At 39.2% G+C, this 15561-nt stretch overlaps 1 protein-coding gene and 1 pseudogene across 3 annotated transcripts; both read right to left on the bottom strand.

Annotated features, from left to right (window-relative positions):
• Positions 1 to 831: 831 nt before the first annotated feature.
• LOC143880054 (L-type lectin-domain containing receptor kinase S.4 pseudogene) lies at positions 832 to 3265 on the bottom strand (annotated as a pseudogene).
• A 7175-nt stretch (positions 3266 to 10440) lies between these two features.
• On the bottom strand, positions 10441 to 14139 carry LOC143880057 (ribulose bisphosphate carboxylase/oxygenase activase, chloroplastic). Of its 3 annotated transcripts, XM_077382831.1 has the most exons (7): positions 13981 to 14139; positions 13023 to 13339; positions 12764 to 12869; positions 12578 to 12663; positions 11626 to 12098; positions 10816 to 11097; positions 10441 to 10703 (listed from the first exon to the last, which is right to left on the bottom strand). In XM_077382831.1, exons 1-7 carry the CDS (start codon positions 14023 to 14025, stop codon positions 10591 to 10593), a joined length of 1422 nt encoding a protein of 473 aa, XP_077238946.1. In that variant the 5' UTR covers positions 14026 to 14139; the 3' UTR covers positions 10441 to 10590. The 3 variants fall into 3 exon arrangements, with proteins under 3 accessions (XP_077238946.1, XP_077238945.1, XP_077238944.1); XM_077382830.1 differs by having other exon boundaries at positions 10441 to 11097; XM_077382829.1 differs by having other exon boundaries at positions 10441 to 11097; positions 13023 to 13360; positions 13981 to 14120.
• Positions 14140 to 15561: the final 1422 nt, after the last annotated feature.

Raw genomic sequence — 15561 nt, 5'->3', positions numbered from 1 at the left:
GGCAATATCCCATTTGGTATGTCTGGGGCATGGTACACTACCATTTGGTCATCGGCCATGACATGACGGTCTCCAATATATATGAACTAGATTGCATAAATAATCCCATTACGACCCACTGTTGATCATTTGGATTGGGTCCTGGCCCTGTTTGTATTGCAGGAAAAACATTTTCAGGCAATCTTTTTTCAGGAATTTGTTTTGTTTCAACAATATAGAGTGGAGTGATAGCGATATTAATATAAATTAAAAGGTTCTTGCAAACAAAACTTGAACTCTACTTATCCAAGTTGCTTTTTTCATGAGTAATCGAACATTGGAAGAGCATGAAATTCTAAAAAAAGTTATCTCTTGTCCAAACTTTTGCACTAAATTCTTGCAATCCAAACACGGCAGTTGACTCTAATTTCCAATCAAACACAGTTCTCATCCCTATCATACCATATTTCCCCAAATAAAAAGAAATTTTTCTAGGACGAGGTCGTTGAGCTGCCAGTATGTCAACTTGTATTTGTTAATGTCCTCCAAGTTTGCTTACTCAAGGTCTCCGGAGTATTATATTAGAGATTCAAATAACTTTTGGTCTGACGAATGAAAAGAGATAAACTTATGATCGACTGTAATGGAATCTCCCCATACTTAAAGACTTTTTTAATGGCAACTTGTTCCTGTTTTACTAGTATTCTCTTCAAATGAAATGTCAGCAATGATACTTCTAGGAAAATGTTGAAACTTGTAATGAGCAACAAAGAAGCTTCTCAATAAAGAGATGATTTACAGAGGGGTTAAGTCACTGTATAGTCTGTAGTACAAACAACCCACAAGAGCCGGTAAGCACACATATCAAATTCTCCATTAATGGAAGTAAAAAGAAAAAGAAAACCCTCTTTCTCCTACCTCTACCTTAATGTACTAAGAGGAGTTACAAATTCAAATACACTTAAAACTAATAAGAAGTATACAAAATTCAAACAAAAGATCAGTTAACCCTCTCTTCTACCTCCCAAGAACAAACCTCTGTATCAATCTCTTGAAATATCGCTCATTATCCATGAACTACTACCTCCCCCAGACAAAGGAGAACACTGAGAAGGAGAATGCCCAAACGAATTCGTCCCCACTTTCCCCAACGACAAAGGATACGAATGAACAAAATCATCAAAGGCATGATTTTTCCCCTCATAATCCTCCGGTGGACAAGTAGACACCTCCGGCACGGGTAAATTCCCATCAAGATAAAGCACCACATCCTTCATACTTGGACGCATTCCGGGCGAAGGATGAGAACACATTAACCCCAACTTCAAAACCATCTCTACCTCTTCTAATATAAATACCCCCTCCAATCTTCTATCCACCACGTCCAAAACCCTCCCCTTACTCCACAGGTCCCACACCCAATCCACCAAAATCAACTCCTCCGGCAACGCCTTCGGCTCAATCGGCCTCCGGCCGCAGGTCACTTCCAACAACAAAGCTCCGAACCCGAAAACATCAGACCCCGTCGTGGCCTTCCCGGACCTTGTAAGCTCTGGTGCCAAATACCCCAGAGTCCCTACCACATGGGTCGTGTTCGGATTCGCCCCATGTTCATACAATCTAGCAAGCCCAAAATCTCCCAATTTTCCATTCATATCTCCATCTAACAACACATTGCTCGCTTTTACATCTCTATGTATAACAATCTGCTCCCACCCCTCATGTAAATACAAAAGCCCAGAAGCAACACCTTTGATAATATTATACCTCTGTTCCCAACTCAAAATCAATTTGGGCTCATCAAATAAGAACTTATCTAAGCTTCCATTACACATGAAATCATAAACAAGTATCAGATCACCTCTCCTCCTGCACCACCCTTGCAATTGTACCAGATTCCGGTGCCGGAGCTGACCGATACTCGCAATCTCAGCAACAAATTCTCTAAGCCCCTGTTTGGATTCATGAGAAACCCGCTTAACCGCGACTTGGATTTTCGAAATGGGGAGAGTTCCTTTATAAACCCTTCCAAAACCCCCAAATCCAAGTAACCCTTTGTCACGAAACCCCTTCGTAGCGTGCTTCAATTCGCTGTACGAAAATCGGTGAGGCCCATATTCTCTCTCCCAAGGCTCAATCACATCTGCGTTTTTTATCTTCTTGATTACATATATGGATGCAAAAATGGCTGTTGCCATGAGAAATGCAGCCAAAGAAGAAACCGCAACGAGAAAAGCAGTACTTTTTTTTCTGTGTTTTGGTAAAGAAGGGAGTGAAGAAAGATCAAGAGAGCGAGCTACACCATTCATCTTAAAACTCCATCCAAATATATAATGAGAACTCGCAAGTAGACCTGTAGAAGCAGAGAAGCCTACATACATGGAATTTTCAAGAATTGGGGAAAGATCTAAATCAAATGATAAAATAGGGATACTGGGCTTTGAAGAAAAAGGCGAAATCGTTACATTAAGGAGCTTTCTTGATCCATCATAGTCAATCCAAGCTTGAATTTTGCTACCACTCTTAAGAAGAAGGGACTGATTTATCAAACCATTGAAATACGAGGCGTTAGCAGACATGTTCGAGTGTAGACTGTTAATATCGATTCCCACATGGTTATCATTTATATCCTGAAATTCGAAATCTTGAACTGTATCAAATTCAACTGCGAAAACATGGTTTGAGAAATTACCATTTTCAGATGCGTTGAATAGGCCGAGATACTGACTAGGTTGAGCACCTTTGAGTTCTTTTGTAGGGGAGATTGTGAAGGCTAGGCCATGGCCACCGAGTTTTAGGTATTCAGGGACTATGGCAAAAGCAAAAGATGTGGAGAAAGAGAAAGCAGATCCATTTGGGTCTTTGAATTGGATGGGAAAGGAGTAGAAGGCATGGCCGATTAATCGAGTGCTGTCGTTTGTTAATTGCAAAATACCATTTTTCTGAATCTCTGAAGCTCCATTTAGGGTTATGTTGTTACCCACATCATGAAATCCGCTGTGGAAGAACTCTTCGTGCTGGGAAAAAGCTGGGGTTGAGAGAATGAGAAAAACCCAGAAAAATCCTATAGTTTTTGTCATTAGAAAATGTAGATTCGAGGGTTTGGTAACAGGGGAAGGAGTGATTAGTGTTTGGTGATGAAGAGACAAGAGATGCAGGATTCTCTCCCCTTTGCTTTCACAATCCAGGATTAAAGTAGAGAAAGAGAGAGAGAGAGAGTTATAACTTATAAGTTTGAAATACATCTTCAGGGATGGAAATGGTATTGACAAAATCAAAACCCTTTTTTTGAGGTCAATGAAAATCATGTGGGCTATTTAATGTTTTAACCACAAAAATTATCCTGATTTTTCTCGTACTATATGTAAGTAAATTTTTTTAAAAAGGAAAGAAATTAATTTGACTGTGACCCATCAGAGTTGGTCACATTAATACTCATATATCTTTGAATTTAAGAAGAAATGAAATAAGACAAGACGAAAGGGTGGATTGAGGTAAATGTAGACCCAACTCTGTCATTTCGTTTTCATTGAAACCAATCTTAGGCCTTCTTTAACACTATCCCAACTCCTTTGTTTTCGAGGAAGGTAATTACGGTATACGTCCACCTGTTACCTGAGAGCACGTGAGTGGGACCCACACCATCTAGAAGGCATAGGACCAGACAAAAAAATGTCGTTGTAGGAAAGACCTTTACAACTGCATTTCTAGAACCATTTCGGTGGCCACACGATCTACTACAAGATCTACGGTCTTGATTTCACATTCATTTTCCTATGGGAGACCTAAAAATTACCTTTTTACCAGGATGGTAAAAGTGAGCTAAGTTCAACTAGGTGAGAGAAACAGTCAGGATCGATCCTGACAATCCAGCTTACCTACGCCAAAAAAAAAAAATTTGGGTCCCACACGCGTGCAATTAGAATGTTGACGGTGTACTCTATCATATGCAACCTACATGGTCTAGGGGCAGAGCTAGATGTAGCATAAGGGGTGCAGCTGCCCCTCTTGAGTTGGCCAAACTCCTTGATAGGCCCAACTCAACTGGCCCAACCTCCTTTAAAATTTGAAATTTGAAGCTTGCCCTCTTAAGTCCCATGCTGAATGAACATCTCACTCGTAAGATAAATGACTACAAAAATCAACGATTTAACTTATCTGGGTGGAACCCTAAAGAAGACTCCATAGATCAAAGTGGCATGGGGCATTAGTAATGAGCCAAACTATTGGTCAGTAGGAGGATCAGTGGATCTGAGCACATCTTCATGAAAAAATGGGATGGCCGAAAGTGGTTGAAAGAAATCCAAATACTCGTTGTGGGGCATAAAAATTGATTTTTTTCCAATGACCATAAATGTAATTTTCTATGTACTCAGGCTGCTATTCGATCAAATGGGATTTGCTAGGGTCCATCCCAGGAGGCGTTTCGTGGATAGCACGTTGCATGTGAGAACGGCCACCTCATGAAAGAAGACAAAATTTGCTGAAAAGTGAGCCTGTGTGGCTGACCTCGCATGCAACAGGAGATCTGCGAAATGCGTTCTGCGATGGACGCTAGAAAATCCCCGATCAAATATCAAGGGCGGTGCCGCTATTACATGTTTGTACGAGTTAAACTAGCAGTAGAGTACATGTTTGACTCGTTTGGAGATGTAAGGAGCTATTACATGTTTGTACGAGTTAGACTAGCAGTAGAGAACATGTTTGACTAGTTTGAAGGCGTAAGGAGAAAAAGTTGAGGATTCCTTGCTCTAACTCATACTTCGGTGGGTGATTAAGAGTCGAGGATATATTCCTTGCTCTGACTCATACTTCGGTAGGTGATTCATTTAATTTCTTATTATTTCATAAGTTGTCGCTTGCTTAGTCTAGTTTCAATTTTTCAGCTTTTGTTTCCAATTATTATCCAATCAACATATTTGTTTTTTTTTTCTTTCTTCAAAATGAGATAATCCTCATTCTCCTCCTCTTCGACAAAGCTCGAATTGAAGCGATTTCAATCGCCTAACAACCCAACCAAGTGTCCCCTCAATCTCATGAGGATGTGACTCCAATTGGCTAATTGAACTCAAATCAAATCCATCAACTACTGCTTCGCCAATAAGTCAAAGAGAAAGGAGCAGAGGGGGTGTGATATTTTGTATTATACTCTCTTGTTCTTTGTTTCGTTTAGACATACATTACTTTTTGTGAATGAAAGCTAAACCAGGTCGGTCATGATACAAAGAAAAGTAGTTGCCTCTGTCTGTCTCGGTAATGTATTCCTCAATCTAGAATCCTCTCGGTCGAGGGATATTTTCCTCTTCCCTGATGCTCTTCAACCAATGAAAGGTGAATCACATAGGACTTGTTAGGCCTAAAATCAGTAACAGATATGACAGTGACGTAAGAGCCGAGCTGGAGGACCCGCGAAACCGAGGTAAGGGAGCTAAGTAGCTGAGCCCTGCGTAAAGAGCAAACGAGGTCAGAATGACCAACCCAGAGTGTTACTCCGGACAGGCCCTTCGACACTCAAGTCAGTATGAGCAGGAGTGCAGAGCGAGTTTAAGAGTGGTGGGGTGAGAAGTTATTACCTTTTTATGAGCTTTGGAAGCCCCTTTATAGAGGGAAAACTGGGGTAGTTGAGGAGTTATTACTCCAGGACAGGTGTCGGCCAGCTATAGGTTCGAGCTTACCTACTCTGCTGTAATTACCAAACTACCCCTGCTGACGCGGGGTCTGCGGTGGGCCATCATCGGGCTACGTGTCGACAGCTAATAGGCTGCTGTTTTTATTCCCCCCCCCCCCCCGAATTTTTTAAAAAAAAATCTATAGGGTGATCTTAACCATCAGATTTAAAAGGAGCGGCATATTATGGAAACCTCTATAGATTGGAGGGCTAGGATCAGCAGCCTATAGAAATGATTTTTGGGGCACAACCTATTGATGTTGTGTTCCTAGAATTCAAACACATAAGGAAAAACAGATACTATTCCTAGTGAAAATGAAATAAAGGAAGTTACTTATCCTAAGTGTCCTACTTTAAAATGGGAAATTACATAAGCACCTGATTGTTCTGGTTAGGACACTGCAATCTTTATTCTCTTTTACACGATCGTTTCTCTTTTACATTATGGTTTCTAGGGATCTGTTAACTCCTCAAACAACTGATTAGAGAAGTGTAAATCAACGAAAAGGGAGCACTTATTAAAGCAAGGGGGGTGTGGATATCATTTTCCTATGAAATACATTCCATCAATTGCAATGAGTTTAAATAATATTTCTCCATTGACATGTTATTGGCTGCTAAGAAATTCTTTTGACAGTGGAACTTGTGTGGAATCCTATGATGTAAAGAGAGAGCTCTGTCTTTCCTTCCTCTAGATACTACCGTTCTACACCCACTTGATATAGTTTGGTGTGGAAAATGGGGCTTGTAATGGACATGGCTGCTTGAAGACAAGAGGCAAGTATTAGTCAACTTCACATTTATTAAAAGGAGATGATAAATTCGCACCCCCTTAGGATTATTCGCACATCTTTTACGTGAATTGATGTCAGAAAGCGTTAAAAGTCTATTCACGTTCCCCTCTTTTTTTATGCTTTTCGACATCAATTCACTTTAGTGTGGTGCAAATTATCCTACAGGGGTGCAAATTTATCATCTCCCTTATTAAACTATTGGAGAAAAAGCTGCAGACTCAATTGGGGTTATAGACAATGTATTCTCTCATGTTGCTTTCCTTGTCCCACGTTCAAAGACAATTCACAAGTCCACTCATGGATTGGGGCAGTCTCTCTAAGGTCTCTTTCTACTCTACCAGTAAATGTATTTTAGGGGTCTCACTAGTGAAAACATGACCTCAAGTCTATACTCCCAATGTAAGTTTTTTTTATTTATTTGTCTGGTAGACAACATTGACAGAGACACCACTAACCACCTTTGGAGCATGTGAAAGATTCGAAATGCTTTTATGCCCAAATGGCATGCCATTTGGTGGGTGCACACAACACATGGTTTTCCTAAACCATATGTGAACAGTCACGACCAGTGTTATTTAACATATGTATCGCATGAAAAATATTTCCAGGAAGAATATTTTCTGCCTTCTACTTGATAACCACAACCCTGTTGTTTTCCTTAGGAATATGTTTGGTTGTGAAAGAAAATGGAAAATATCTAGGAATGGAAAGTAAAATGACATCATTTTCTCTTTTCCTTGGCTGTTTAATTGGTTGGCCTGTAATTAAATTTAGGGTACCCTAGAGAGATTAAAAAAAACAAGTTTATTCTCTCTCTTCTTACAAAATGATCAACCAAACACATTTTTTCTCAGAATCTTACGGTCTTTCCCTTGTCAAGTCATTTCTGAAAGGGATAGACAATTTAGTAGAAACAAACTTACCATTGGAAACAAAAGTGAGTATGAGTAGGATCCCCAATTGAGAGATTCCGGAATAGAGGGAGGTCTAGGAATAGACGAGTCTACGGTGGATTGGAATCCAAGATGCAGTTAGTTGGCCCAACATTGGTGGAAAGGGGCAGCATAAGACAATGTGTAGTTGGGTTGAGATTGGACATATCTTCCTGTACATGAATTAGTATCTCTTATGGCCTTCATACACATATTGGGATGACTTATCTCAATCATTGAGATAAAGAGCCTAAGAAGGCGGCATAGGAGCAGTAAATGATATACAAACTAAACGAAATCAAACTATCTTAAAATAAATTATGGATGAGATATTATGATAAGTTTATTCCACATACGTTACGTTTTTTATCCCTGGAATAGAGGGACAATATTGGTGTGTGTGTGTGTGTGCCTACTCTTTTGGTTTGGTATGCCTCAAATGGTTCTCAAATATTCGGGTAAGTTGGCCCGGGGTTAACCAATGAGATTAATTGCAATACCCAATAAGGAATCCAATACCTTGAAAGAGCGAAGTCATTTACAGTTTCAATCATAGCATGGACTTGATAAACTCAAAGGGTGTGTTTGGATCGCTAGAATTAGGAATCGGTATCGGTATCACATTCCAATCGAATTCCAATTCCCCATGTAAACGGATAATGATTCCAATTCTAGTGTTTGTGTAAGCGTTAGAATTTATCTAGGGAATCAATCGTTATTCCAATTCTAGCATTTGGTACGTCCATACCAACGCCGGAATGGAATCAAATTTTCAATAAGGGTGGTACTATTGGATCCACATCATTGCTTCTACCCTTTTCAGTTCCACAATAAATGCACGAACTATGACGTGGATCCAATGGTGGCACCCTTCTCCACCAATTCTACAAGGGCTCCTGCGAGTTTAGAATCCCTCTTATTTAAATCAATAACACTTGTTTTTTTCTAATAAATTTTTCAGCACGGTAAATAACAAGAGTGACAAGCCTTGCACAGAATTGAATGACAAAAAGTGCCATATAGAGAGAGACTCTGTGCCGGAGTGGGCATTGCATCAAATTGTGCGGCAACCAATTGTGGGAAATTGACAAATATAATGTATTGAACAAAGCTCAAATAAACAAAAGCAATGTTAAGACAGGAGAAGAAGAAAAACCCTCAGCTTGTTAATTTGACTTCCAAATGCAGAAATTCAAAACAAATAAAGAAGCTATATTGTCACGCCCCGACCCCACTGTGTAAACATTGTCTGGTTCTAGGTCTTCTACCCTCCTCGGTTTTGTTTTCTAGCAACACTAATCGTGCCCGACCTGGTTTAGCTTTTATTGACCACAAGTAATGTATGCACTTCTCTTTTGGTAGAGTGGGGCATCTGCTATAGGGCTACGTACCTTACACTATGACTTCACATGTATAGGAGGAAAGGAATAATCTTATTTTCAGGGAAAAAATAGGTGGTTGAAATGGATATTACTAGACATCAAAATTGATCCCATTTTAGGGGGAAGGTAACATCAAGAGTCTAGCTATAGTACAATCGGAATGCTTAGAAATTGAAGAACTATTATTAAGAAAAGGTCACCGAGTATAGAGCTTCCACAAGTTGGATACCTCTCCCATTAGGATGGGTCAAGCTCAACTTTAATGGAAGTTCCAACGGTAATCCAGGTCTCGGAGGTATTGGTGGTATATTAGGCGATTCAGAGCTCTCTCTCTCACACACACACACACACTACTATCTTTTCAGTGTTAAGAAAATAGCGGCATAGAGAGGCTAACCGTGTAAAAAATAATAAAGCAAATTGGCAAGCAAGCAGAAAAGTAGAGAAGAAAAGAAGTAGGGAGAAAAGAGAAACAAGAACAAACACACCGGATTTACGTGGTTCGGCAAAGCCTACGTCCACAGGCGACAATCTCTTCTTCTTCCTTTATTAATCAGTGGTAGTCAACAATACAATACAATATGAGAAGCAAACCCTCAACCTTTTCTTGTTCTGTGTTTCTTGTGCCAGCCACACCAAAAGTGACAAAAGCCAAAAGAAGAATAGTATCTCACGTTTTGGGAGGCTTTCCAATATGTGAGAAACATAAAAAGGCAACTTCCTTTTCATTATTACCTTGCTTCACGTACAAGCAAGCTAATAAAAGAACTTACTATTCTTGAACATGGCCTCACTTTTTCAACATTCAGGATGGACGGGTGTGTATAATACCAATGGGGTGGAAGCAAGAGTACTTTGATAGATTATTGTAAGAAAATTTCATGAACGGCCAATTAATCATCAACAGTGAATCTTCAAACGTCATCGTGCAGATGTGCATGTCCTTGCAAGCATCCCTGTTTTCACATCAATAGTCCTCATCTCTTTCTTAATGTTGTTTGAACTGAGATCCGACAATTGTTTCATGCCTCTAGACCACCAGAGGAATCTCCAGAACATAAATTGTAAAGTAGGGCCATAGCCTCAGACAGATAGAACAAGGCACAGCCTCTCTACAGTTAACATTTTTGCGGTGCTTCTCGGGAGGTTTAGCTTTCAAGTTCAGTTGAACACTGTGATCACAGACCCTTGACTACTCGAATAACCTTAAAAAAAAACTCCGATCCTTGATGGTTAACTTTACAAATGATTTTCAAGGCAATTGTAAATTTTGAAATATTTTTTCCACCATCCGAAAATTGCTTTGTACATGAAAAAAGCCTCTTCAGGGAGCTAGAAATGCAAGAGTAAGAAGACATCACAAAGGACAGATTAGATTAGGTTGACATTTCCCTTATACATCTATGAATGTTGCTCATAGTTATGTTTACCTTTTGGTCACAAAGAGGACCTTCTCCCATGCTCCTATGAAATTTTCTCTCTTCACAATAAATATTTCTTGCTTACCAAACAAAAGAAAAGAAAAAAACATGCATGTTTTTGAAAATCACACACTTCCATGTGACACAGATCACGTTGAATGAGCGCTAATACAGTTCATGGGCTTCTACTTGTACTATAGTAATTAATGTAATTGTGGTTTTTACTTCTTACTATATTTTTTCAGAGGTAACAAACACAATATGTGATCATAAATTCAAAGCGCTTTAAGATTGAAATAAGTTTACACAAACACTTCACAAAATATTAATTCATGGATACAGAAGTGGCATTTTATCTCCTAGTCATTGAAATCTTTTCTCTTGGGCTGCCCATTTAGACTAAGACTTGCAACATTACTCAAACTGATAGAGGCAACTGCCATTGTCACTCCTGGCTGTTGGATCAAAATTCGAAGCAGATGGATCAGTACAACCCTCAGGAACATTAACTTGTTGGGCTGCTTTGCTTACATCCAAATAAAAATAACACTCTAAGCTATCTCCTACTATCCATTCATAAAAACTTTAGACCTACAATCTTTCCTTCCCATCAGGGCTTCTAGGATAATGGGGCTGCACCGTAGAACTCTCCTCTTTCAATAGAATCTTTGTTGGCATCCCCAAGAGCTGCCTCACTCATGTACTTGTCTGCCAATTGGACTCTCTTTACATTCTCTTGCTCCTGGACCAGCATGTTACCATACTCAATGAGCTTCTCAAGGGTCATACCAGGCTTTTCAAATGTTGGAGGTCCCTCTTTTGAGTTAACCAATTTCTTCCCCACTTTTTCAACCCCAACACCCGCAATCCACTTCCTCACTTCGTCGTCGTACACTCTTGCTCTGAGGGCACCGAAAAAGTCTGCAAATCAAAATTATATAATTAATCATTAGTTAATGTTTGTGTTGCTAATCTGGAACAAGACCATTGTTCATACAAATCCACACATGGCTGAAAGCTGAAGCCACAAGGCTGACTTCTTAGAAACCCATTGCTATTCGTGCAAAAATGAGAACGAAAAGTAAAACCGAAATATTATCATGTAGATTGATAGAAAGATCAGAAGAAACCAAGTAATATAATGGATTTGTTTTTGTTCCCAAAGGAGAACTCAGGTTTGATCAATTTCATAGGAGTAGTTTAGTCTCCAAGTTGAAAACCATTTGCAAAGCCAAACTCATTTATTTATAATTTCTCACGTTTTTAAACCAAATAATATGTTACTATTAAAGTAATGGAAGTTTCTCACTCAGTAGGAATGCACATGGGAAAATCCTTTAAAAATAATTCTATACAGCAGAAAATACAGAACATTGGAAAAGAAATTAGCAATCCATAATGAAGGGTAAAAAGATGATGGATGATGTTCATAAAATATTTGAGGCATACCAATAGACTGTCCAGGGAAGGTATCAACGATTTTGACGACGTCCTCCTTGGGGACATTGTCGGCTTTGAAAATACCAGTGCAGACACCAATCCTATCTTCTCTAGTTGGGGCCCAGTAGAATTTCTCCATACGACCATCACGAATGAGAGGGGCATACAATGTGGAGAAGTCATTTCCAGTGACTATGATGGGGACACGGGGATTCTCCTCCTTGTTATACATGCCAGGGAGCTGAACATTTGTTGGGTTATCAGCAATGTTCATGAGAGTGGCATTCACCATCTGGTTGTTAACTGTGTATTGGGTGGTTCCACCCATCCTCCCTGCTCCTGCATCAAGATCATTGATGAAAAGGCAGCACATCTTCCCCTTCCTAATGATATCTGCTGCTTCACGGTACCGTTGCCTGATTAATTTTGCAGGTTCTCCCGCATTTCCACTTTCCAACTCACCGGCACTCATCATGATGGGGCTGAAAGTTGAACAAACATTAGTATCCCCAATGGATGCTTCCTAATAACAATCTGTTTCTCTGGACTAACACATCAATTCGTTCTTTGAAATACATGTTGAGTCCTAAATATGAAGTTTCAGACAAGAAATTCACATGGGGACGTGGAAATTTAGTTGAGATTATTGGCACACAAGACGTGAAGGTTGAAAAGTTTGAAAGTTTACACATATTTAGAAAAATGTGAAGTCAGCATCAACCAATACTGATTATGGGAATTAAATAATTACATTCCTTTTGAAAGAAGCCAGGACATCAAGGAAGCAAAGGCAACCCCCACTCTATTTATGATAGACTAAAAGGTCATTTCAAATAGATAGAATATAGTCTTGTGGATCATGAAATAGAGCTTAAATTAAATGCTGTTATTAGCAGTTCTAACTAAAACTTCCAAAATGTTATAATCCATTGTTATATTTCTGTAAGGTCAGATAACTCACTTGATTCCCATCTTGGCAAAGACAAGCTCACATTGGAATGATTTCCCCTGACCTTTGCCTCCCCAAATACCCAAAATGAGAGGAATCTGTAAGAATTCACCAGAATCAATCAAGGTGCAGTAGACAAATAGTTAAACCCTTGCCAGAAAATTTCCAACAGAAAGAAAAAGCATATAGTTACCATACCTTAATGGTAGGCAAATTCAAAAAGTTCTTGGTGATGTGAACAACAAGCTTATCCATGAAAGCGGGAGCAATGTAGAACCCACCCATGGTGTTATCCAAACTGTACCTGAAAATAGTTCCCAAACACTTAATCAAGATCAAATCTTTCATATTAACTTCTGATGAACTTGAAAGACCCATTTCAGATACTCAAGTTCTAACAAAACAAACACAAAAAAACAGTAAAAATGCAAACAAACAAAAGGTATTTTTCTCATACTGGCGGAGTCCGGTGCTGATGTAATCATAGGAGCTCATGACAGCATAGTGAGTTCCGGCTCCGCTAGGAGCTTGGAAGAGGGGATCAACCATCCCCTTTCCTCTGGTAATGTCTTGTTGATCATCAGACGCATCATACACAAGACCTTTCCATCTGTCCTTATCGGTCTGCTTCTTTTCATCTATCTCTGCAACAATCTTGAAACTTCCTGAAGAAACCTTAGGTTGGACCAAACCAGAGTTCACCTTCTTCAAGCTACTACCCAAGAACGCAGAGCTCGGTACCGAAGCTCCTGAAATGGCGCTGTGTAAGCTCAGCTGCATCACAGAGAGCCCCCTCTTTATTCCCAAAAAACCAGTCAATTCAGATGAAATTACAGACACCATTTTATTTGCTACTATCCAAATCAAATTCAAACATGCCCTGAAGCCAAAATTCCTTTAGGTCCTGTTTGAATTGCAAGAAAAACACTGAAATTTTTTTCCTTTTAACAATTTAGAGGGAAATGATATGATTATGACTAGTTTAGATAGATATTATCACAAATTGAAGGCTCTCTAAGTAAAAAATTGAATAGGATTGGTTCAAGTTATCATTTTTAGTATGTAAACCAAGTAGGAACATTTAGACATATTTTTCGTTTCAAACTTTCTAAAAAATCCTAACAATCCAAACGGGGAGTTAAATCAAATAAAAAAGTTAACAGCATAATAAAAACACAAAAAACAAATGAACCCAGGAATGAAAGACAGAGAAAACTGTAGAAATTCAATCAATACTATGAAAATCCAACAAAAAGATACATAATACACTGAAACTGAGAAGAACCCATATATCAAAACAGAGAACAAAAGAACCCATGATTTGTAAAAACCCAGAAAGAAAGAATTTCAATTGATATAATCGATAAGAATCAAAGGCTAGGAAAGGTCTAAAGAGGGCGGGAAAAACACAGTACCGGTGCTATGTTAACAGCTCCAACGGTTGAGATAGTGGCAGCCATTGATCCCTAGGAACTAACGGACCAGATTTAACTTAAGCAATGGAATCAAAATGAGCTGGAATTGAAGTGAAGCCTACAGTGGTGGAAAAGTGCAAGTCTTATAGTAGTGAGTTTCAGTGTTATGAGCAGGTGTATTTGTTTCAAATCCTGTGGATTGGATTAAGGAATTCCTAGCGGCCACACAATCGTGATCTGTTGTGGTGACATGTGGCAAACCCTTGTGCCATTGGTAGTTTCTAGATAAGTCGTTTGTAGAAAGTTACAAAAAAATGGGTCCTTCTAGCACGGGACTATGCTCAAAAGTGGTGGTTTGGGTTCAATATTTTCTCCTCTCCACTTAAAATTTGATAATTTCTTTACCAAGTTAAAATGAGGCTGAGAAAATTTTATTTCTTGAATTTTATTTAGGGATTGATTGGCAACCATGAAATATTATTTCATGAAATATTAGTGGTGCCAGTTTTGAGAGATGGGTTTGACAGAGAAGGACTTGAGAGGGTGGGAGTGAGGGAAATTATTTCATGAAATATTAGTGGTGCCAGTTTTGAGAGATGGGTTGAGAGAGAAGGACTTGAGAGGGTGGGAGTGAGGGAAATTATTTCATGAAATATTAGTGGTGCCAGTTTTGAGAGATGGGTTGAGAGAGAAGGACTTGAGAGGGTGGGAGTGAGGGAAGCGTGAGAAGCACATAAAAAAAAGGAAATAAAAAAACCCAATTTGAAGTAGCTTATTATTTTATTTTTTTCAATGATTTTAGGGATTTCTCTCCATGACTTCTCTACACGTGCCTTCTTTTAAGTCTCTCTCTTTTCTCTTTGTAAGATTTGTAAATGTGATGCCTCATTTAGTTTTGAGAATCGGGGTAGTGGGTTATACATGCAACCTTCAAACCTTAGGTTGATGAAAGCATTGGTGGTACACCATGAGGTCACTTGTTCATTTCCAGCTTAAAAGGGGGTCGAGTCTCTTGTTTGATTAGACATATGCCTCAATGTAGAAGTTAGTAGGTTAATTCAAGCTTAACATCCAAAAAAATGATGTTTCCACTCCAATAAATGGTCATTCCACCCCTTTGTTTTGCGACACTCTCTCTCAACGGATTTTATAACAGGTCAATTCTCAACATTGGATTTAGGGCCATCTCAACATAGAAAAATGGGCAATGATAAATTCACACCCCCTTAAGCATAATTCGCACCCCTGAACATGAATGGAAGTTAAAAAGTGTTAAAGTCTGCCACATGCTAGGGGTGCAGCTTGTTCAACCCAAAAAAATATTAAGACGGGTTGAACTCGGGTCACGTTCGGGTTCGGGTTGAGTTTGTCCAACCCGGGTTGAGTTCGGGTCAGGTTTGGGTTGAGCACTTAGGCAACCCGACCCGAGTGTAACACATCATTTTTTTATCATTTTTTTAAGAAGTAAGCTTAAAAATTTGGGTTGGGTCGGGTCGGGTCGGGTTCGGATTGGGAAAAAGAGTTCCTCAGGTATCCAACAGGGGTTGCGAATTTATCATCGCCCAAAAAAAAACTACACAA

This window comes from Tasmannia lanceolata, unplaced genomic scaffold (genome assembly GCF_043159265.1).
Source record: "Tasmannia lanceolata isolate RefF3 unplaced genomic scaffold, GAP_Taslan_0.1 ptg000006l, whole genome shotgun sequence".
In the NCBI taxonomy this organism is placed as follows: Eukaryota; Viridiplantae; Streptophyta; class Magnoliopsida; order Canellales; family Winteraceae; genus Tasmannia; species Tasmannia lanceolata.
Note: the sequence above shows the minus strand (reverse complement) of the source record. Positions and strands in the feature narration are given on the sequence as shown.

Bases quoted from the DNA above. Each gene is read 5' to 3' on its own strand.
- LOC143880057 (XM_077382831.1), bottom strand. From the start codon at position 14,025: ATGGCTGCCACTATCTCAACCGTTGGAGCTGTTAACATAGCACCG. The intron at 12,870-13,022 runs GTATGAGAAAAA...AACTATTTTCAG, and splicing joins ATCAGCACCGGACTCCGCCA to GTACAGTTTGGATAACACCA. The intron at 12,664-12,763 runs GTATGGTAACTA...GAATTCTTACAG, and splicing joins TGAATTTGCCTACCATTAAG to ATTCCTCTCATTTTGGGTAT.